Source organism: Perca flavescens, chromosome 10 (assembly GCF_004354835.1).
Source record: "Perca flavescens isolate YP-PL-M2 chromosome 10, PFLA_1.0, whole genome shotgun sequence".
NCBI classification, from domain to species: Eukaryota; Metazoa; Chordata; class Actinopteri; order Perciformes; family Percidae; genus Perca; species Perca flavescens.
In genome coordinates, this window is record NC_041340.1 from 1,165,757 (window position 1) to 1,189,039 (window position 23,283).

The window sequence follows — 23,283 nt, forward strand, 5'->3', positions numbered from 1 at the left end:
TTGGGTTGGGCGGTATCCAAATTTTTCCAACAGGAATGTTTGGAGTGCGTCGTACTTGCCGTTAGCCGGAGGAGCCTTAGCACCTTAGAGCCCTGGCTGTTGTTGAGGTATCTAAGATACCACGTGGAGATACTTGGTAACGTCCTGTGTTATTCCTCTCAGCTGGAACTGGGCCTCGATGTGCTGAAACCACGGGCGTGGGTTGTGCTGCCAAAAGTCCGCTAACTTGATGGTGGCCGCGTAGATAGCTCCAACATTAGCCGCGTATTACCGTATTACTGCCCAACCCTAGGTGCGACTCAAATTTTTCCTAGGTCGCACCGGTGCACCTAAATCCGCTGCCTCTCCACGAACAAAATTATGTTGTTTATATCAATATGGTTTAATGTTGCGTTACATGACCCATTCCTTCTGGAAAGCCGTGCCTTTGTTTGGATCTCTCCTCCGCGCAGAATATCATAGTTCATAAAAATGCAGCGCAGTGACAATACAGACATTTCATAGCCTACACAAGACGGGTGTAACACCGCTGACCCGCCAAAGCGCATTCGACCTGTGCTGGACCCATTACTAATGAGTCAGCCATCACTCCCAGAGTGATGGACTGAAGACATGAAAGGGGAGAGAGGGGGGGGGATGACATGCAGGAAAGGGCCGCAGGTCGCAGTCAAACCTCTATATATACCAACTGAGCTATCCGGGCTTCCTCTTTCTCTTTTAATCAGTCTGTTATTGTTGTTGAAAACAAGCGAAGGAGCTTTCTCAGGGATATTTTTTATTTTTTTTATATTCCCAGGCTATTTATTTCAGATAACTTTCATTTACATGTGTTGCAGCTGTATATTTTCAAACTGGTAAAGGAAACCCTGTCTTTGCATTTTATTTTAATCACAATCTGTTTTAATAAAAGCTTGTGAAAAGTGAATTTGACTTAAAACTGAACATTTAGCCCACTTTGTAATCGGCATTCAGCGTTAACGGCGACGCAAGGAAAAATTTGGATGCACCTACATTTTGTGCTGGTGCACCTAAATAAAAAAGTTAGGCGCACCAGTGCAACCAAGGCAAAAAGTTAGTCTGGAGCCCAAAGTAGCCGAGGTCCAGGACCTAACCTGCTTGATAAATATGGAAGAAGAACAAAGTGTGGAATTTGTCAGAGCACATAACATTGGGTCATAAGAGCATGTAAAGATGACAAGTGAAAATCAGTGCAGTGAAAACCACGATGAGTGTAACATAACAGTTGTTTTCCAAAGAATCAGATGATGAGATATTCATGGTTGAAGCTTGTAGAAGAAAATGATTTACCAGTTTTAGTCTCATTTTATCCTAATATCCTCTTTCTGGTCACTGATTATATTATATTTTACCTGATTTTTAAAATAAATGTTATCTTGTGTAACTAAATGTTATTACCAATAAACATCAAGAGATGGAATTGTTTTTGGATATATGACTGTTATCATTTAGATTTTACTTTATTACTTCATCTATTAATGTGTTTTGTTGAAGAATATTATGAGTTGGGTTTATTTTTTTCATTTTTTTCCTCTTATACTCAACCTACTATACTATATCTTTTTATGACTTTTTTCGACATACTATACTATGACTTTTTATGACTTTTTGACATACTATACTGACTTTATAACTTTTTGAAATACTATACTATGACTTTTTGTATTACTTTTTTCAACATTCTATACTATTTATGTAATTTTCACCTGTGACCTTCGGAGGGGGCCTACCCGACAGCAGAGACCACCTAATTGTCCCCCAATTAGGTGGTCTGCTGTCGGGTAGGCCCCCTAAGTTTTTATGGGTATATGATTGACAGCTGGTTCTCCAGATGTGAGGCCAAAACTGTATAAAGGACTGTGTTCACGTAGTGTTCAGTGTGAAGCTGATCTATGAGTGTGTATGTTTATATATCTGAATAAAGCTGCATCTAATCTGAACACATCTGAGTCAGTCATCTGTGAAGTCTCCTCAATCCATTTCCAGATATCAACTATGAATTTTTCGACATACTATACTATGACTTGTTATGACTTTTTTGACATACTATAATATGAAACCTTACAGCTGTTAACAATGTGTATCTCACAGTAGTAACCTTAAAGTCCTCCAACGTTTTCACACTACATCCTCTTGAACATTTTCCAGACCAGAGCCGGGTCCTCCTCCTGCCCCTCCAGCTGGATCAACCAGGCTGAAAATGGACGGAGAGCAGAGCTCCGACACAAACACACACACTCACACACTCGCAGAGCTGCAGACGATGCAAACTACGTCGGCTCTATAGTTTTGTTGAAGTCACAGTGAGTCACGGAAATGCCGATAAAGTGGTTTCAAGTGTGGTTACAGTTTTTCATAACTTCACGGAGACAGCGTTTGCTGCGATATATTAATGGCGAGGAACAATTAGCCCTGTGAAGGAGCTCCCGCAGCTCTTCGTCTGTCCACTTAAAGTTCTCCATGCTTGTGTTAACATGTAGGGACCCTCACTATGCTACTGTTGAAGTTTGGTGATATTTTGAGCCTTTTTAGTGCTATAAATAGTGATTTGTTTTTACTTTCCCTGTGCTCCGAATACTAGCTAGCGTTGTTGTAAGCTAGGTTAACCAGCGGTCCGCGCTAGCTTCGTTGCAGCTCCAAACACAATCAGTTAGCATGAAAACCTGTCCCAGAGAAGGACAGAGTGGGGACACATCTGTTATTAACCCCATGGTTCCTCCTTCAAGCCTACGGTCAAACTGAAAAGGCTGAACGGCAGACGTGTTCATCTCGCTGGTACTGTACTGTCAATAGCCGGTACGTTGGGGTACAACCATTACACGTCATTACCCAGAATGCATTGAGAAGTAAATAACCATGGCGGCCTACGAGGGAACAGATTTTCTGCATTTTTTAACAGAAAACAAAACATTTGGAGGGTTTTTGTAGCACCTTTTTATAGCTGACGCCCACGTTAATCTTATAAGGCCAACATGTCGGACTAGTCGGGGTTCCTTTTAACAAAAATAAGTTTTTTCAAAAGAATTTTGCTCACTTTAAAAATTATTAAAATTACGAACAAACTTATTTCTTTAGCTAGCGACCAAAACACAACTTTTCCACGTCTTGTCCAAAGTACATGCTGTCAAAGTTTGGATTTTTGATTTCCTACAGACCTTGCAGCGCACACTTTGTAATATTTCCTGATGTTTGCTCGGGCCAGGGGAGGTTTGGACCCCGTCATAACTGCTGGCAGTTGTAGTTCTTTTAAACACATTTTGATATGTTCAAGTTCAAGTAATCAGGGCTGGACTGGGACAAAAAATCGGCCCTGGCATTTTTGGCCCAGGCGGCCCACCCCCACCGTGATTGGTCAGACACATTCCCTGCAGACAGTCCTCTTAAAATATGCGTTCATTCTCTGATATGAGTTCCCTAGTGTTCAGCGTTCATGTGATCGTTTTGGATCCTTCAAGAGGGGTCTCAAGATTTATCTGTTGATCTTACACTTAAATAATTCATTCATTCTTAGAGTTATGATTTGTATATTTATGGTATTTTTTTATTATTGATTTTTGATATTGTATTGCCATTATTGTTATTATTACTATTTTGCTTAATATTGGCTTAGTAACTTTAGATTTAATTTTAACTATTGTAAGATTCATATTTTGTTGCTTTGGACATAAGTGTCTGCTAAATACTATAATCATAACCATAACCCTTCCCAAAAGCTACAATAAAGCTGAGAGTAGTATATGCCCTGGAAAAGAGCACCGATACAAGAGAAGCTAATTAAACATTTCAAGGAACACTGATGCTTGTATCACCACTGATGTTAGAGATCATACAGACTTCTCAGCTAGCCAACAGGCTAACCGCTAGCATGTTCAATGTAAGCTTAAAGAGATAGGTTACCTGACAGCCACTAACTTTAATGTTACAGCCACACTGCTTGTTGTCGTTATGACGTGACACACACACACACACACACACACACACACACACACACACACACACACACACACACACACACACACACACACACACACACACACACACAGCCTCCCTCCCTTCCTGAGAGTCCCTGTTAATTTGCCTACTCCTTACCACATCGTCATCTAGCCTACTCTCTTCTTCCATCTTTTCCTCACTCTCTCCCACGGCCCTGTCATGGTCACTCTCCTCCTCCTCTACTTCAGGTAATGCTGATGTTGAAGCAGCTACTACAGCCCCAAACATGTCCGAAATTTTGGAGGAATCCGCCTGTAGATTCTTAATCTTTTTCTCCTGTAATTTCTCTGCACCTCCCTTGCACTTTAGTGGTCGTTTGTCCATTATAACCCAAAAGTGCGTCGGCCCACCGGGAAAATGCCCGGTATGCCCGATGGCCAGTCCAGCCCTGCAAGTAATCTAAGTAAGAAGAATATGAAGATGCTTTTATTAATCCCCGAGGGGAAATAACACGCTCTCACTATATTAAATTTGTGATACCATGCTTTCATTATATCTAAAGTAATGTCATTTAGAATTTTTATATTCACTCAGTTAAAGGTGCAATATGTAATATATTTACTCTATTTAAGAAATAGGACGGCGAAATCATCTGGGACCCCTGTTTCCATCCAGGGGGTCCCTGTGGACACTGTTCAGGAGTACAGGTACCTGGGGGTGTACTTAAACAATAAAGTGGACTGGACTAGACACGCCGAGGCTGTCTACAAAAGGGCCAAAGTGGAGGAGGCTGAGGTCCTTTAACGTCTGTCGGACGATGCTGAGGATGTTCTACCAGTCTGTTGTGGCCAGGGCTCTCTTCTTCTTCGCTGTCCCGTGCTGGGGCAGTGGGATGAAGGTCGCAGACACCAACAGACTGAACAAAGTGATCAGGAGGGCTGGTGATGTCGGGGGGGGGAGGAGCTGGACACACTGACGATCGGGCCTGAGAGGAGGATGCTGTCCAGGCTTCTGTCCATCTTGGATAATGTCTCCCCCCCTCTCTACGACTCACTGGCCGGGCAGAGGAGCACCTTCAGCAGAAGACTCCTCTCACCACAGATGCACCACAGGAGATCCTTCCTGCCTGTGGTCATTAAACTCTACAACCCCTCCCTCAGAGAGTCACACACCCCCTCTCTGTAATCAGCTCATCTCAAACATAGACAATCACTTCTCTTTTTTATTGCACTATTTGCACATTAACACTGTACATTTTATATATTATTACTGTATATTTGTTTTTATTATATATGTTAAAAGTCTAATATATATAATATATGTTCTTTTTATTTGTTGTTTGTATACCTGGAGTGGTAACAAAAATTATTTCCCCCTGGGATTATTAAAGTATTTCTGATTCTGAAACGTCCGTTAGGTGACGACATGTCTGTCTGTGTTTTGGCCTCATCGTTTCTGTTCCTTCTTTAACCTTGGTGTTTTTGTGTCTCTGTTTTTGAACGGTGTGAAACAAGTTTTTTTCTGTGTGATCATCTCTAAAAGTTGGGCAGTGTTTTGCTATGGTTACCGTGTTTATATATCAGCATTAATCAACAGAGATATTAAACAGGGGAAATAACTTCATGTGTTGTTTGTGTCTGTATTTATTGTTTGTTTATTTCATATTATTTTTACGATTAACAAATAATTAATTTTATCTAATTTGTTTTAAACAAAATACAAAATATACAACTCACGTTTATTCAGACTGACTATTATCCCCCATACTTATTTCTTATTCTCCATCTTCCGCCACATTTTTGTCCTGCTATTACTAGAGAGAGAGAGAGAGAGAGAGAGAGAGAGAGAGAGAGATATGTTTTGTGCACCATCAGCAGTAAGAGATGTTTACCTGGTAATACCTTACTGAGTCCAGCAGAGGTCTCTCTAAAACCAGACAGGAACTAGAGCTCTTATTCTGAAAGGGCAAGTCAGAGAGAGAGAGAGAGAGACAGAGTGAGAGAGAGTCCCCGTAAGAGCTGCTGGATCTCCGAGACCAGGACCAGGACCAGAACAAGAGCGGAATGGAGGAGGAGCAGCAGAAGCCGGAGCAGCGGAGCAACAAGGTCCCCAGAAGAGCAGCAGCAGGCTCGGCCTCTGATAGCAGCGGTGTTCAGGTCAGTGTTAGGACACAACAAGCACACTAAAGACACAAGATGGCCGACTCTCATGGAAACAACATGGGGGGCTCTGTGGCCATTAGCACACATGCTTCTCTCTGGGTGAAAAGGGGCCAGAGGCGTCCAAAGAGGTTTTTAAAAGTCTCGCTGTGTTCAGCTCTCAGTCCGTTTGGAGCTTCTAACTGAATCTCTGGGCTTAGTTTAGTTTCTAGTTGATATCTGCTTTGGTTTACATTTGGGCTCCGTTTAGAGGACTCTTGTTAAGTTACTGCTGATGAAGAGCTACATTTCCTCCAGGTTTCCTCTTCAAAATAAAAGCATGTAGGTAGCAAAGTAACCAGGGGCTTTTATTGCTTTGTGAACACAGCGCTATGAAGATAGTTATGATTATGGTTGACTAATAAATCCCAAAGTAGACAACAGTTATGGTGCGTTCTTTTTGTCCACCGAAGTCGATTTACGAGTTGTTTTGAACCGGAAGTTGCAAAAAGAACGCCCCCGAGGTCGTATATATACAACTCGTCAAGTCGTCTGAACTCAGAGGACCCCGAGTTCACTTTCAAAGATGGCTACGTCGTGCATCACACGTAGTAAACATTGTGGTTTCTACAATTTTAAGCACTTTTGTCTTTGTTGTAACCAAATGAAGAAGTGGTACACATAGTGCTGTATACTACTACCTATAGACATGTCTCTACAGTCTTATTAGGAGTTAAACATAGTGCTGTATACTACTACCTATAGACATGTCTCTACAGTCTTATTAGGAGTTAAACATAGTGCTGTATACTACTACCTATAGACATGTCTCTACAGTCTTATTAGGAGTTAAATATCGCCTGATTAGTTATTTTGGAGCTTGTGCAGCTGAAATTGGCTAGAGACGCTCAGTTGCTATGACAACAATGGCTTTAAGCCGAGTCTTGAGCAGAAAGCAGAGCAGTAGCCGAACGTTAACGTTAACCAAAACGTAATTTTCATGTATCAAACTGTGAAATATATGTGTGTAATATGTCAATAACTGGGTGAATAGAATCCTAAATGTTACTAAAAATGTTACAAAAATCCATTTTTTCTCCGACTCGTAGTATCGTGTGACAAAAAAGAACGCAACAACCCCACAGGTTACTCGTTTTTTGACACGGATGTGACGTCACACTCGAGCTACTAGTCGCGATTACAAGACAAAAAGAACGCGCCATTAACGCTATCTCAGAATCATAATCCGCTTTATTGGTCAGGTTTGTTAAACACACAAGGAATTAAACTCTCAAAGTACTCACTGAAAATATAAAGAATAAAAACAGAAAGGACAGGAAGAAATATAAAAAAAACATACTGCTAAGTATACAGTATAACAATACAATATCATTCACAAATTTACAAGAAATATATAATAACAATTGAAGAGAGGGAAGGAATAGTGCAATATCAGTATAGTCTGAGATTTAAGATTTAAATATAAATATAGTGCAAGGCAGTTCAGTGCAATGATATATTAATAACAATATTTTAACTGTAAGATATAAATATACATGAGGTAGATGAGCAGAACAGTGTTGATTGACTTTGTTCAGTGTAAGTGGGGGGGGGGGGCTGTTTCTGAGTGTTGAACAGAGTTTTGAGGGGGGAGAATTTCCCCCCTCATATTAATACACTTATAAAATCTGTCCTTCATAGGTTTGCTGATATGTCCAGTTAATTCTTGTTCAGAATGACCACGACCAATCTCCATGTTAAAAATTTAGAGTTTTTACTATATGGTTTTGAAATAAATGAATTCCATTGTCACCTATATGATCAAAATGTAAAATATATCATGTGTTTACTCACCACAAGTTAACTATGAAGTTATATTTGACGTTACATGTGAAGTTGGATGTGGTTCTGAAATATAAGCAAATAATAATGCACATTAATAAGCATTTGACTTACTAAATTATTTACCAAAACCAAATGTTATAGCCACCAGCATATAACAAGAAACAAAATTAAGAATTACAATAATTTCTCTGTAATAATTAACATAAAAGTAACATTATTGCTCAGTAACACAAACTGAGAATACCGTATTTCCTCAAATAAAAGCCGGGGCCTTTATTTATCTAAACAGCAGAAAGTACCAGGCTTGTATTAGAGGCAGGCCTTTATTTCTAATTCCATCTGTTTGATAAGTATAATTTTTTTAAATAAACTGTTTTAAATGAAAAGCCATAGTGTTCCAGTGGACAGAGATCATTCATTTTTTAAGAAACACAAAATACCATATATAATAACAGCCAGAAGGGCGACAAAGTAATTTGGGTCAGAATAGGGGTGGGAGATATTGACAAAAATGAATATCTCTATATTTTTTTTCGATATCGATATTCAGACGATATTTTTGAAATCCTTCTAGAAGTTAAAAGAAGCCCTGTTCGGAGGCTATTTTGGTGGTTCTCTTGGGAAAATGTACAAGCAAGATGAAATCATAACAATAAACAAAGCGCTCTGTTCTGTAACATATGGCACACAACCATGTCCTTATTGGAAGCTGTCCTGGAGCTGGGACAGGGCCGGGACAGGGCTGGGTCAGACCAGGTTCTGATAGTCCTTCTACTGGGCTGTATAGTCCTTCTGACCAGGATGCATGCTGGGATCAGTAGTTGGATGTGATCTGGCCCAGGTGAGGGAGAGGAACAGATGTTAGAGTAACATGGTCTAGTGTGTTCTTCCCTCTAGTAACACAATCTACATGCTGGAGAAAGCTGGAGGGGACAGACTTTAAGGACTCCTTGTTAAAGTCCCCTGTATCCTGTATCCAGGTGATCGCGCTGCAGTTTGTTCACTATGGTTAGCAGTGAACCAAACTTTTGCTAACGTTAGCATCGGGGGCTATGTAGACGGCATTGTGCGGTTTTCATAGTAAATAAAATGGTCAGTATATTACCGACAGGGCTCCAGGTCAGGTGAGCCATGCTGGGCAACGATCCTGCTGTTGGTGCTCCATTCATGGTGCACAACGATCCAGTCCTCCACCTCTGGTCGTGCCGGAGTTATTTTCTCATCCTGCCGTTAGATAGCTAGCTCGGCGTGCTAGTTAGCTCGCCGTGCTAGTTAGCTCGCCGTGCTAGCACCGACAACAACCTGGAGGGCTCCGTCAGGCTATTTCCTCCGGGATGTTATGAGCCGCCTGGAAGGCTCTCGTAACGGCTGTGTTGTATCGTGGTCCTGTGATTAGTTCAGTCGTTGGTCCTGTATTGATTAGTTCAGTGTGTAGTATCGTGGTCCTGTATTGATTAGTTTGATTAGGTCAGTGTGTAGTATCGTGGTCCTGTATTGATTAGGTCAGTGTGTTGATTAGTTCGTGGTCCTGTATTGATTAGTTCAGTGTGTTGTATCGTGGTCCTGTATTGATTAGTTCAGTGTGTTGTATCGTGGTCCTGTATTGATTAGTTCAGTGTGTTGTATCGTGGTCCTGTATTGATTAGGTCAGTGTGTAGTATCGTGGTCCTGTATTGATTAGGTCAGTGTGTTGTATCGTGGTCCTGTATTGATTAGTTCAGTGTGTTGTATCGTGGTCCTGTATTGATTAGTTCAGTGTGTTGTATCGTGGTCCTGTATTGATTAGTTCAGTGTGTTGTATCGTGGTCCTGTATTGATTAGTTCAGTGTGTAGTATCGTGGTCCTGTATTGATTAGTTCAGTGTGTTGTATCGTGGTCCTGTATTGATTAGTTCAGTGTGTTGTATCGTGGTCCTGTATTGATTAGGTTTGATTGTGGTCCTGGTATTGATTAGTTCAGTGTGTAGTATCGTGGTCCTGTATTGATTAGTTCAGTGTGTTGTATCGTGGTCCTGTATTGATTAGTTCTTTATTGATTAGTTCAGTGTGTCGTATCGTGGTCCTGTATTGATTAGTTCAGTGTGTTGTATCGTGGTCCTGTATTGATTAGTTCAGTGTGTAGTATCCTGGTCCTGTATTGATTAGTGCAGTGTGGTTGTATCGTGGTCCTGTTGATTAGTTAAATATATCCTGGACAGGAGTGCAGTGTGGCTGTACGCATTGGACAATCACCCGACAGGAGAGCCGCTGGCCGCCATCTTTGTTGACATGAGTGAACGTCATAACACACAGGTAAGAACTAGTAGCAGCTTACTCTCGTGCGGGACGATCGTGATTTTGTACAAAAAATACAGTCAAACAAACACTACAGTATTAAAATCGCTACATATAATTGTTTAGAAGGTTATAGTGTGCGTTATTTGTTTTCTCTTTAACTTCCTTCAGCTCTTTTCATGTTTGGGGGGTCGGATTGTACAAATTATGAAATATTTGACATCCCAATTTTGCATATCGTCCAGACAACAATTTGGATATTATCGTCTAAACAATATATCGTCCACCTCTAGGTCAGAATGAATCAAACACCACCGTTGTGTCAGTTTGACGCCTGTAAATGTACCGGGTATTTATTTTAAATACAGGTACTACAGTATTTCTGGTAGATTACAATAAGAGCATACAGTAGTTACACCAGTATCTGATTACAGACAGTAGCTGTTCTTTTCTAGCTCCAGGCTAACCTGGTTCCTGCCACCTCCAGCTAGCTAGCCGTGCTCTGCTCTCATTGGCTGATCTTGTCAGCTCATCCTTCGTTTGTTGTTGAAAAGTCCGTCACTATCACCATACAGCGAGTATAGCACCAGAGCCCGTCATTCTCTGCTAGCACTAAATGAGCCCCATGTTACATCCAATGTAGCTACTGCCATCTACTGGTACCTGTATGTTACTACAAAGTACACCTGGCTCTGGTAACCCCCATTGACCGCTAGGACAATAATACTTTACATGAGTACCATACTGTAATCCAGAAAAACAGTGTGGAAAAAGCATGAATATATTTTTGAATCAGAATTTTACTTTTACTCATTATATGAAAGGCACTTAGGAGATTATCCACACTAATTTTCCCTTCATTTGTCTATGTTGACCACACCCCCCGCCACTATCAGAGGCCCAGCTTTTAATTGACTACCAGTTTTTATTTGAGGAATTACGTTAAGCTACATTTACTACTATTACAGCACACATATCCCTAACAGAGCAAATAGTGTAATACACCTTTAATAGCTGTGCACATGGCTCCACAGCAATTACTAGCAAATTGCCCTAAAACAACCTGAATATCAACACGTGGCTGCACAAGTAATATTAAACAATCTGCACATCTATCAGCTATATGCAATAACAAACAGCAATATTATGAAGGCGGTAATATATCTCTCTCTCTCTCTCTCTCTCTCTCTCTCTCTCTCTCTCTCTCTCTCTCTCTCTCTCTCTCTCTCTCCAAATATGCACACTGTAACAATGATTTGGGCTAAGTGTATCCACATCATAGCAGAACACTTATTGAAATATGAATAAATGTAGTCAACGTTTACACAGATAACGAGGCAGTAAAACCCATGATAGTTTAGCAAGCTACAGAATAGTTTTAACTTACGTTCTGGGCTACGTACATAACTTCAACAAGTCCAAAAATGGAAAAGGATCAAAAAGCCTGTTGTCCAGCTGCTACATTCTCCTGTCTGAGTGATTGGCAAGAGATCAAAGTAGATTTGTCAATCATCTCAGGAGAGAGAACAAGTGTTATTATCATAACTATGGTCTTTTTTAACAGTGAGAGTGTATGGGTGATGACATGTGTGACAGTTAAAAGTGATGATCTCTGGTTTTCTAGGCGAGGCTGAGTCTGTGTTTTTCAGACGGCAGCTACAGTCTGGTGTTAGAATCCTCTCCAGTGAAATACTGACACACTTTTACACCGTTTGAATGTCAGCATTTTAACCGTGTTTACTCCAGTTGCTAGCTAACGTAGGCTAACGTTACCTGCTGCTAACTGTAGTGTTAACTAGCGTCCCGTGTGGCGATGTTCCAGTTCCCTCTAACGTCCGTTTTCGGAGCATCAGAGAGAAGCGCAGGCATTTAAGTCGGTCCTAAATAAGGCACCGAAATCCGCGTTACTATTTGGTCCAGTAGATAACTATTATTAGCACTAGGTCTCTGACCCCAAAACGGCAATTTTTGCCGAAAAACGACTAGTTTGCAGGTATGTACTACTCTTTGGCTGGCTGGCAAACCCAAACTAGTGTGTGCAGCGCACTGTCTATGGTGCAGCGTGCCTGTTGTTTAGTTTCTGGTCTAGCTAGATCCGGTGTGGTGTTGTAGTATTTCTAACGTTACTAGTTGTTGCAACAGCATGTGAAAAAAACTACAAAATTTGCTAGTCCAAAAAGAACATTAATCTCGCGATAACAAAATTGACGGCTTTAAAATGGGTTTGTGTTAACGCCATTAATAACGCGTTTTAACTGACAGCTCTAATTGTTATCATCTCTCATGAGCTCTCTGAGAGACCCTATTTGCTCCTTTCATTAGTTGACTTCCTTTTTACGCTGGTTCTGAATTGACTCAGTTTTGCTTGCCAGAACCTTTCCAATCAGAATCATTTTTCTTTTTTACCATTTCAGGTGAAGTTGAACCAGCCCTTGATCCACTCATTTTGTGCATGCAGACGGATGTAAATGATCATCACAGTATGAATCTAACATAAAGCCAACAACATCAGTAGCCACAGCAATCCCATGCAGGCACAATATAATAACCAACCAGCCATAACACCGTACAAAACCCAGGTTACCTACCACTGGTTGGGTGTGATGCTGTCGGGCGGCCACCGTTCTCCGCTAATAGCCGGGCGTCCTTGTGTGATCTCAAAGGCTGATGATCCAGGATTTCTACGTTTGGCTACGGCCTCGTATGACCGTGGTTTCCTTCCTGTTTTGTCATTTTTGTTGACAAATATAGTCGACAATCTAAGACTTCTTTGTAGCCGCTGAGAGGCTGAATAGAGGAATAACTTGCCAGATGCCCTTATTATATAACTTTATTTTTTTACAGACACAAGGTCCAGATAGAAAAGTACACATAACATATTACAAGAGGGAAACACACAAACATAAATCCATACAGACATACTCACTACCAAATATTACATAAAGGGAACATACAAAACATACATACATACATACATACATACATACAAACAAATAGCTTTGCACAATAACTAAAACAGGTACATATGCGTGTTCCAGTGTTTCCAGATTTGGGACGTAGCCTATATCTGGTATCACTAAGTGCAGTGTTGGTTAAAGCAGTTAAAATTGTATTCTTTGACTCTGTTAATAGGCACATGAATGTGTACATAAAATTCCTCAGCACAGCATGGAAGGTTGGAACATTACTCGTCACAAACAAATGGCTAGCACTGGTCCATCTTGGACACTTCATCAGGATTCTAAGTGCATCATTGTATGCCACCTTTATCTTATTTATATTTACTGTAGCTGCACCATAGGTGAGCTGTATAAAGTGGAGTACAGTATGCTCTGAAAAGAGATGTTTTAACTTCTTCAGTACACATATGAAATTTGCGTGCCAGCATATTTGCTTGTCCAGGCTGGGAAATTAGCACCCGCCACCAGCTGGCGGGTACTTTTTCAAAGGTGACTTTACCTTGTATACCAGCCACAGTGGCGGGTGGATTGTAAAACATTCCTTGTAACGGACTGGACAGAAGAATGCTGTTGCTAAGGGCCGGGACACATCAGGCCGATTATTGGCCGTGGGACAGTCTGGCGAGGTCAGTGACTCAAATCGGTGTGTCCTGTGTCGTCGTCCGTCTGGGGGGCTGTCGGCGTTCATTTTGGCCGACCTGACATGTTCGGTCAGAGGCAGGGCCGTCGGGACTCACCAGGAAATGATGAGCAGAATGAGGAGACTACAGTCTCTCAAAATCTGATGAAAATCTTCTAAACTGACCTTTGTTGATCTGAAATGAAGACCACTGCTAAGGAGAGGCAACAAGCAGAAGAGATTTGTTTGGGCCAAGAAACACAAGGAATGGACATTAGACCAGTGGAAATCTGTGCTTTGGTCTGATGAGTCCAAATTTGAGATCTTTGGTTCCAACCGCTGTGTCTTTGTGCGATGCAGAAAAGGGGAACGGATGGATTCTACATGCCTGGTTCCCACCGTGAAGCATGGAGGAGGAGGTGTGATGGTGTGGGGGGGCTTTGCTGGTGACATTGTTGGGGATTTATTCAAAATTGAAGGCATACTGAACCAGCATGGCTACCACAGCATCCTGCAGCGACATGCCATCCCATCCGGTTTAGTTGGACCATCATTTATTTTTCAACAGGACAATGCCCCCAAACACACCTCCAGGCTGTGTAAGGGCTATTTGACCAAGAAGGAGAGTCTGCGCCAGATGACCTGGCCTCCACAGTCACCGGACCGCCGGACTCACATTGTCTCGCATCTCTTTAAGGGCAGGTTCTTCGTCTTAAGAAGCATGCCGAAAAACCTTCTTCAGTCATCTCAAGTCGCCTTTAAGTTTTGCAATTTCCCTTGAGCACCTGTTCTCTCCAGCATGCTGCAGGCCTTTGGTCTGTCTCTGCTCCATCTCAAAGCGCTCTGCTCCCATGTTCCAAATGGTGGTGGATATTGCCTTCATCTTCCTGCCAATGTCACCAGCAAGGACAGACTCCATGACTTGGTCTATTTCCCTGTCGAAAGACTCTCAGTCTTTCCTGGCTGGTGTTGGCTGGTGTTCGCTAACACTAGCTCTTTCCTTGTTTCCTCTCCCTCAATGGCCTGAACTCACTGACCTGTTTCCTGGCTGGCTTTCCTCTCTAGACATTGCTGGTCGTCTAATACGTTGTTCGTACTTGAGAGAATGCAGATGCCTTCATTGTGTGCCTGAAGATGTGAAAGATACCCAACCCTAACTACAACTTTTGTCTACTTTTTCATTAAAAGTTAATCTTAAAACCACGTGGAATATAAATTAGCAACCTCCTCCTCATAGCTTTGGTCCTCCATAGCAGCAATAACGTTACTCCAGACTTCCATCATCAACCAGCAGGCTGGCTAACGTTAGCTAGCCTAGTTTAACGGCGGTGCTAGCTTGTGCCCACAGCAGGCGGAACTTCATCATAAAGCTAGCAATACCAAACCCCGCCCATTTAGAGTGAAGATTTGAAATAACTCTCTCTCTGTAGATGTATAGCTGGACCACCAATCACAGAGCTGAAAGCATAACATCTTCTTCCTAGCAACAGCAGAGGTAGCAAAACGTGGACAATTCATTTAACCCTTTACATTCCAACACAAACTGACCAGGCAGCTTTGAAGGGTTGATTTCCTCAAAAACACTTTTTAGATGTTTGTCAAATAATACATTTTTAAATATGATTTTTTTTTTTTAGAATATGAACAAGTTGTTATAAAGGTGCATACGCTTACATGTGTTAGCATGTTAGCATACGTAAACATCTTAGCATATATAAGTATGTTTCTATGTGTATCGTTCCACCATTGCATCTAACTCTCTGTCTGTTTCTATAGAAACGGAGAGGAAGAGGGGGACTCGGACATCACAGCTGTCAGCACTGTGGCAAGTACTTCACAACATCTGGAAATTTAAAGATTCATCAGAGAGTTCACACTGGAGATAAACTGTACAGCTGTGAACAATGTGGGGCAGCTTTCACACAGTTAGGTGCGCTCAAACGTCATCAACTCATTCACACTGGAGAGAAGCCGTTCTGGTGTGAACAATGTGGGAAAACGTTTTCTCGTGGTGATACCCTTAAAGACCACCAACTCAGTCACACTGGAGATAAACCGTACAGTTGTGAACAATGCGGGGCGGCATTCACACAGTTAAGTAAGCTCAAAACTCATCAACTCATTCACACTGGAGATAAACCATACAGCTGTGAACAATGCGAGGCAGCATTCACACAGTTAGGTGCGCTCAAACGTCATCAACTCATTCACACTGGAGAGAAGCCATTCCGGTGTGAACTATGTGGGAAAAGGTTTTCTCAGCGTAGTACCCTTAAAGCCCACCAACGCATTCACACTGGAGATAAACCGTACAGCTGTGAACAATGTGGGGCAGCTTTCACCATTCAAAGTTCCCTAACATCCCATCGACGTGTTCACACTGGAGAGAAGCCATTCTGGTGTGAACAATGTGGGAAAACATTTTCTAAGAGTGGTCACCTTAAAGTCCACCAACGCATTCACACTGGAGATAAACCGTACAGCTGTGAACAATGCGGGGCAGCTTTCTCACTGTCATCTCAACTAAAGACCCACCAACATGTTCACACTGGTGAGAAGCCGTTCTGGTGTGAACTATGTGGGAAAATGTTTTCCCAGAGTAGTAGCCTTAAAAGACACCAACGCATTCACACTGGAGATAAACCATACAGCTGTGACCAATGCGGAGCAGCTTTCACACAGTTAGAAACCTTAAAATCCCACCGACGCATTCACACTGGAGAGAAGCCGTTCTGGTGTGAGCAATGTGGGAAAACTTTTTCTCAGAGTTCTCACCTTAAAGTCCATCAACTTAGTCACACTGGAGAGAAGCCGTTCTGGTGTGAGCACTGTGGGAAAGCCTTTTCTCTGGCTAGTAACCTTAAAGTCCACCAACGCATTCACACTGCCTCCTCTTGAACATTTTCTAATGCCAAGCTGTTGATAGAGTTGAGAGTGGCAACAAATAGCATGAGTCAAGAAGCTGTTTGTGGTTTTGTTGTTACCTTTATTTAATCAGGAAGAGACTCATTGAGATTAAAAATCTCTTTTTCAAGAGTGTCCTGGCCAAGACAGGCAGCAGTACAACCACACACACACACACACACAAAATACACAAAAACACTAGAAACATAAAACATAAAATCCCTCAGAATCAACCTGAATCCTAAACACATCAGGGAAAACATCTGCAGCCAGATGTGGCTGCCTCCAAGTCAATCAACATCCTTTTCGGGAGGAAAGCTTTTTTGCACACCTCTTTTGTCGGGCAGGTGCGTAGGATATGATCAAAAGTAGCAGATTAAAATTTTTAGAGAAAATCCTGCACACTGACCATTACGCAAGCAATAATTTATTTAGAAGAAAAATACAACGTTTCGGTCTCAGACCTTCATCAGGTCAATTCCTCTTAAAAGCAACCAATGAGACCAGCTCAGTAAGTTTCATGGATTTCTGTAACTTGTTCCATGTAGAGGGAGCAGCAAACTGAAACACTTTTCCCCCAGTTCAGTTCTAACCTTGGGAACCAGAAAGAAAAGATCCTGGAAACGAAGATTGTAAAGTGACCTAAAATAGCCTTGTGTATGAATATATGCCAGTTGAAGTCTCCGTGTTGATAAAGAAGGCCATCCAACACGTTCATACAGTTCACAATGGTGAGTGAGGGCTTTCATACTAGTGATGAACCTCAGAGATCCATGGTATACAGTGTCCAGTGCATGTACACTTTGAGACAAAGCATGCATGTACAAAACATCACCAAAGTCAAGTACAGACATAAAAGTGGCAGCAACCAGCCTCTTTCTAGATTTGAACGAAAGGCAGGATTTGATTCTGAAATAAAACTAGTTTAAGTTCTAATCTTTTTGCTAGCTGCTGAATATGAAGGGTAAAAGAAAGCGAAATACCAATATATCTGTACTTAGAAACACATTCAATCTTAATACCCTGGGAAGTGAGGATAGAAGGCAGATTTGATTTAGATTTAGAATTTGAAAAAAGCATGACTAGTTTTTTCTGCACTTAAAACAGGTTTTAAATCATTAAGATTCTGTTGAAGTGTGTTAAAAGCAAGTTGTAACTGGGAGAGGGCCTGGTCTGCGGTGGGTGCTGAGCAATACAGTACAGTGTCATCAGCATAAAACAGAGAGCAGTGCTGAGCCCAAAGTAGCCGAGGTCCAGGACCACTTGCAGGCACTAACCTGATGATAAATATGGAAGGAGAACAAAGTGGGGAATTTGTCAGAACACATAACATTGGGTAAAAAAGAGCATGTAAAGATGACAAGTGAAAATCAGTGCAGTGAAAACCACGATGAGTGTAACATAACAGTTGTTTTCCAAGGAATCAGATGATTCTTTTTGTTCACTGATTGAAGTTGATCATATTTTACCTGATTTAAAAAAAAAAAAAAAAAAAAAAAACGTTTTTATCTTGTGTATGTTATTAACAATATACGTCAAGAGATGGAATTGTTTTTGGATATATGAATGTTATAATTTATATTTTACTTTTATTATTTTATGTATTCATGTGTTTTGTTGAATATTGTGAGTTGGGTTTATTTTATAAACCCAACTCACTCTCATTTATTATTTTACTTTTTTCGACATACTGTGAACTGACTTTTTTCCGACTTTTCATCATATGACTTTTTACAACTTCAACATACTATACTATAACTTTTTATGACTTTTCGACATTCTATACCAGGGGTGATCAACCACATTTTTTCAAGGGCCAGAATTTTTCTAAGCAGACGCTCTGGGGGCCAGACTTTGAAATAAAATGAATTTATACCTAATATGCCTATTCTTGTTTGAAATTTTCACTTTCTTACTGAATTAATGCTGTATTGTTTTTACATGCATTAGTGTGAGTAAACTCCTAAAAAACATGGAAACTCCATAATGATAAGTGGCTCCTTTAACTAGAAAATGATCTCAGACTAGGAGGCAGTTCACTGAGGAGTGATGGTTAAAGTCTGTGATTATGGAAACATTATTGTACTATGCAGCATCCTGATTGGTGGAAAATGCTTGCAGAAAGAAAGGCTGTTGTCAGGTAAACATGTCACCGTCAAAGAGGCTGAAGCGAAAAGTTGAGGTGGAAAAGCCAGAAGCCCAGCTTTAATGATGAATGGACTAATAAGCAGGCTATGCACTCGTCATGTAGGCCTCATTTGCAATGAAACGATGTTGTTGCAAAATAATACAACCATTATCATCATCATCAAGAATGAAGAACTCGAACATAACGATCGCGTCATTCACGTACATATTTAGTAGCCACTTATAATACCTCCATAGATTTACCGCTCCAGCGGAGTTTGGTTTGTTCAGCCAGCAGTGAGGTTTAAAAGAATTTGTCCAAATGTCCAGATTCCCGGCAACCTAAGATAAACAGTTAGACTACAAACCGACAGCTTTTGTTTTAGCTTGATTGTAAAAATTCTCATTGCATTGCAGTGCATTGATAAGTATTGACTTTCTACTCACGAAGGTTTCATTGGAGCCTATTTACAGAAAAGAGACCAGCGTGAGTTCATCCCCAGGGCCGTTGGTAACTCTGTATCGTTCCCAGTCAGGTGCTGCGTGTTTTAACCTTTAACACACACACATCTCGGCTCAGCTGTGTGTGTGTTTTAATGCACACACACATCTCGGCTCAGCTGTGTGTGTGTTTTAATGCACACACATCTCGGCTCAGTTTTTTAATGCACACACATCTCGGCTCAGCTGTGTGTGTGTTTTAACACACACATCTCGGCTCAGCTGTGTGTGTGTTTTAACACATACACATCTCGGCTCAGCTGTGTGTGTGTGTTTAATGCACACACATCTCGGCTCAGCTGTGTGTGTGTTTTAATGCACACACATCTCGGCTCAGCTGTGTGTGTGTGTTTTAATGCACACACATCTCGGCTCAGCTGTGTGTGTGTGTTTTAATGCACACACATCTCGGCTCAGCTGTGTGTGTGTTTTAATGCACGTGTGTGGAGCTCGGTCATCGCTGTAGAGAATCCCGGCATGTGAATACAGATGTAAATACAGGGGGCTGGGTTTTTGCTCTAAATGCTTGAAATGATAAATAACAGAACACATTTTTTCCTCTTTACATTTTGTGAATTCATGATTATTCTGGGGGCCAGACTAAACGCTTTGGCGGGCCGGATGTGGCCCGCGGGCCGCCAGTTGACGTTCACTGTTCTATAATATGACTTTTTGACATACTATGACTTTTTACGACTTTTCATCATGACTTTTTACAACTTCGACATACTATACTATGACATTTTTTGACATACTATACTATGACTTTTTTTATTACTTTTTTCAAATATATACTATTAATTTTCAACATACTATACTATAACTTTTAATGATTTTTTTCAACATACTGTAATATGAGTTTTTATGGCTATTTTTGACAAATTATAATATGACTTAATGATTTTTTTTTAACATACTATACTATTGATAGGTTGATTATTAAGTTTGTATGCTTTCAAAGATATCTTGGTACAATGTATTCCATAAGGTTATTATGTGACCCTCACATGCCAACTGATGAGTGACTGTTGATGGGGGGGTCCTGTGTGGTGAGATTTATGGTAACATCTGGGTATGACACCATGAGAACTAATATTCTCCAGGTGTAATTATTATGTTTCCTGTGAAGGAGAGCTGAATAACAACTTATGTAATCTTCTCCTGTGACCTTCGGAGGGGGTCTACCCGACAGCAGAGACCACCTAATTGTCCCCCAATTAGGTGGTCTCTGCTGTCGGGTAGGCCCCCTAAGTTTTTATGGTTATATGATTGACAGCTGGTTCTCCAGATGTGAGGCCAAAACTGTATAAGGACTGTGTTCACGTAGTGTTCAGTGAGAAGCTGATCTATGAGTGTGTATGTTTATATATCTGAATAAAGCTGCATCTAATCTGAAGACATCTGAGTCGGTCATCTGTGAATCAGATATCAGCCAAGACTTGTTAGAACTTTTTTTTGACATAATATACCATTACTTTTTATGATTTTTTTTGGACATAGTATTCTATGAATTTGTATGACTTTTCTACATCATATACTATGACTTTTTTTGACATACTATAATAAGACTTTTTTTTTTTCAACATACTATACTGTGACTTTCTATGATTTTTTTTTGACATACTATAATATGAAACCTTACAGCTGTTAACAATTTGTATCTCACAGTAGTAACCTTAAAGTCCTCCAACGTATTCATACTGCATCCTCTTGAACATTTTCCAGAGCAGAGCTGGGTCCTCTTCCTCCTCCTGCCCCTCCAGCTGGATCAACCAGGCAGTCTGTTTCTACTCATTCACTGTTTTAATCATTCCTTATCAACTTGTACTATTTTCATTTTGCAAAGCAGTTGTTGTTTAATTAGGGGTCCAACGTGGCTCTCAGTACCAGCGGAGTTTGAAACCCTACTGTAAAGGGCCGTCCACACACCCAACAATCCCCAGTAACCGATGGAAAGTTGTTAATAGCTGAAAAGTTTAGACCTGGGGGTTCCAAACTGCTGTACCACATCCTCAGAGGATTTCAATATGTCGCTGAGATCCAGATCCCCCAGTGTAACAATTCTCTTTTCCAGAAAGGGGAGATCTACCAATACATAACTGTGGATTCCACCAGATACTTGATGAGGCATTTAGATATTGATCCAGTTCAAACATCCGGGACACCTTGGTCCAAACTACTTTTAAGTGAGCAACATCTAAGCGTTCTTTAAATGAAGCCAAATTACTTAGTTCAAAACCTACTTTTTCAAACTCCTCCTGGTTTTTTTTAGCTTGATCTGTCTGAAACATCTTCAGCTTTTAACAAAAATGAGTTTTTTTCGAAAGAATTTTGCTCACTATAAAAAATTATTAAAATTACTAACAAACTTATTTTTTTAGCTAGCGACCAAAACACAACTTTTGCACGTCTTGTCCAAAGTACATGCTATCAAAGCTTGGATTTTTGATTTACTACAGACCTTGCAGCGCACACTCTGTAATATTTCCTGGTGTTTGCCTTGCCACTGTTGCGCTTTAACTGCTGGCAGTTGTAGTTCTTTTAAACACATTTAGATATGTTCAAGTTCAAGTAATCTAAGTAAGAAGAATATGAAGATGCTTTTATTTATTTTTTTTGAACTCATATTTTATTTTTCACCAAAATATTCCATTCCATACAATGCAATTTTACATTTTACCTTGCACTTCACACATGTATAGCTGCTATGAAAACATACAGATAGGCAAGTGAAAAAAAAAAAGAAAAATAGTAATAAATAAAAATAAATGTTAAAAATAAAGAAAAAGAATGGAAACAGAACAATAGAAAAGTAATAATAAGACAAAAGTATACTCTTCTCATTGTATTAGTAGACTCATTACGGGGCTCCATCTCTTTATAAATGTGGGTCTTTGTAGCCTTATTGCATATGTAATTTGTTCCATCTCATACAGTTCCCATACTTTTTTAAGCCAAATATTATATGTGGGTGGTTCCGGTTTCAACCATCTTATCGTGATACACTTAATAGCGGCTCCTAAGAGTATGCGTAACAGATAGATTTTGGCTCTTCCCCCAAAACCTTCTAGGATTGAACCAAGGAGGACTACCTTTGGGTCATTAGGGATATTTTGGTGAAACACTTCTCTCAGGGCGTCTAACACTTCCTTCCAAAAAGTACTCAACTTCGGACAAGACCAGAAAATGTGAGTGTGGTTTCCACTTTGTGGTCCACAGTTTCTCCAACATTTATCTGAAGAGGTCAGGGCCCACTTCGCCGTTACCTGTGGTGTCCGGAAGGATCTCATTACATCTTTCCATCTAAACTCCCTCCAGATATTTGCGTTAGTCATCTGATGTGCCTCCCTGCAAATCTCTGTCCAGGTATCTAATGAGATATCTGCATTCATTTCAACCTCCCATTTCTCCTTTGTTTGTATAGTGTTGTTTGGGTTCATTAACAAGAAAATTGAATATAATTTAGAGATCACTCTTCCAGCGTCATTTCCAATTTGTAATTTTGAAAAAAATTCTTCGATTAGACTTGGATTTTTCACTTTTTCCCATTCTTTATGTGTTGTAAGAAAATGCCTTAATTGTAAATATCTAAAAAAAGTCAGTCCTTGGAAGGGTGAACTCTTGTCTTAACTGTTCGAATTTCTTAAGCTCTCCATTATGAATGAGTTGATACACAAAACATAGTCCAAATTCAGACCACTTTTTGAAGCCTGCATCCAAATGTGCTGGTGCGAAACCTTCCAAGTGACCTATACTGCCCGCAGATGAAATTTGCTTTGGTAGTCTAAAGGCAGTCTGTATGGTTTTCCAAATTTTTAGGGTTACTTTAGTCCACTCCCCCATTTGGGTATTTTTAAAGCTAACACGAGGGCAGTACTTTGAGGAGTATTGGGCTGAGGCCCTTTTCGATGTCAAGCCATCGTGTATATGACGAATCCTTAATCCAAGAAATTAAGGGCCTCAGT

At 40.6% G+C, this 23,283-nt stretch overlaps 1 protein-coding gene across 1 annotated transcript in view; it reads left to right on the forward strand.

Moving 5' to 3' along the window:
* The first annotated feature begins 5,971 nt into the window (after nucleotides 1–5,971).
* The window catches only part of LOC114563307 (zinc finger protein 271-like), a 49,564-nt gene continuing 32,252 nt past the window's right edge, over nucleotides 5,972–23,283 (forward strand). Inside the window, exons 1-2 of the mRNA XM_028590154.1 lie at nucleotides 5,972–6,107; nucleotides 15,563–16,672. Of these exons, the coding sequence (XP_028445955.1) occupies nucleotides 6,015–6,107; nucleotides 15,563–16,672 (1,203 nt within the window). The 5' untranslated portion in view covers nucleotides 5,972–6,014. The remainder of the gene's footprint in view (nucleotides 6,108–15,562; nucleotides 16,673–23,283) is intronic.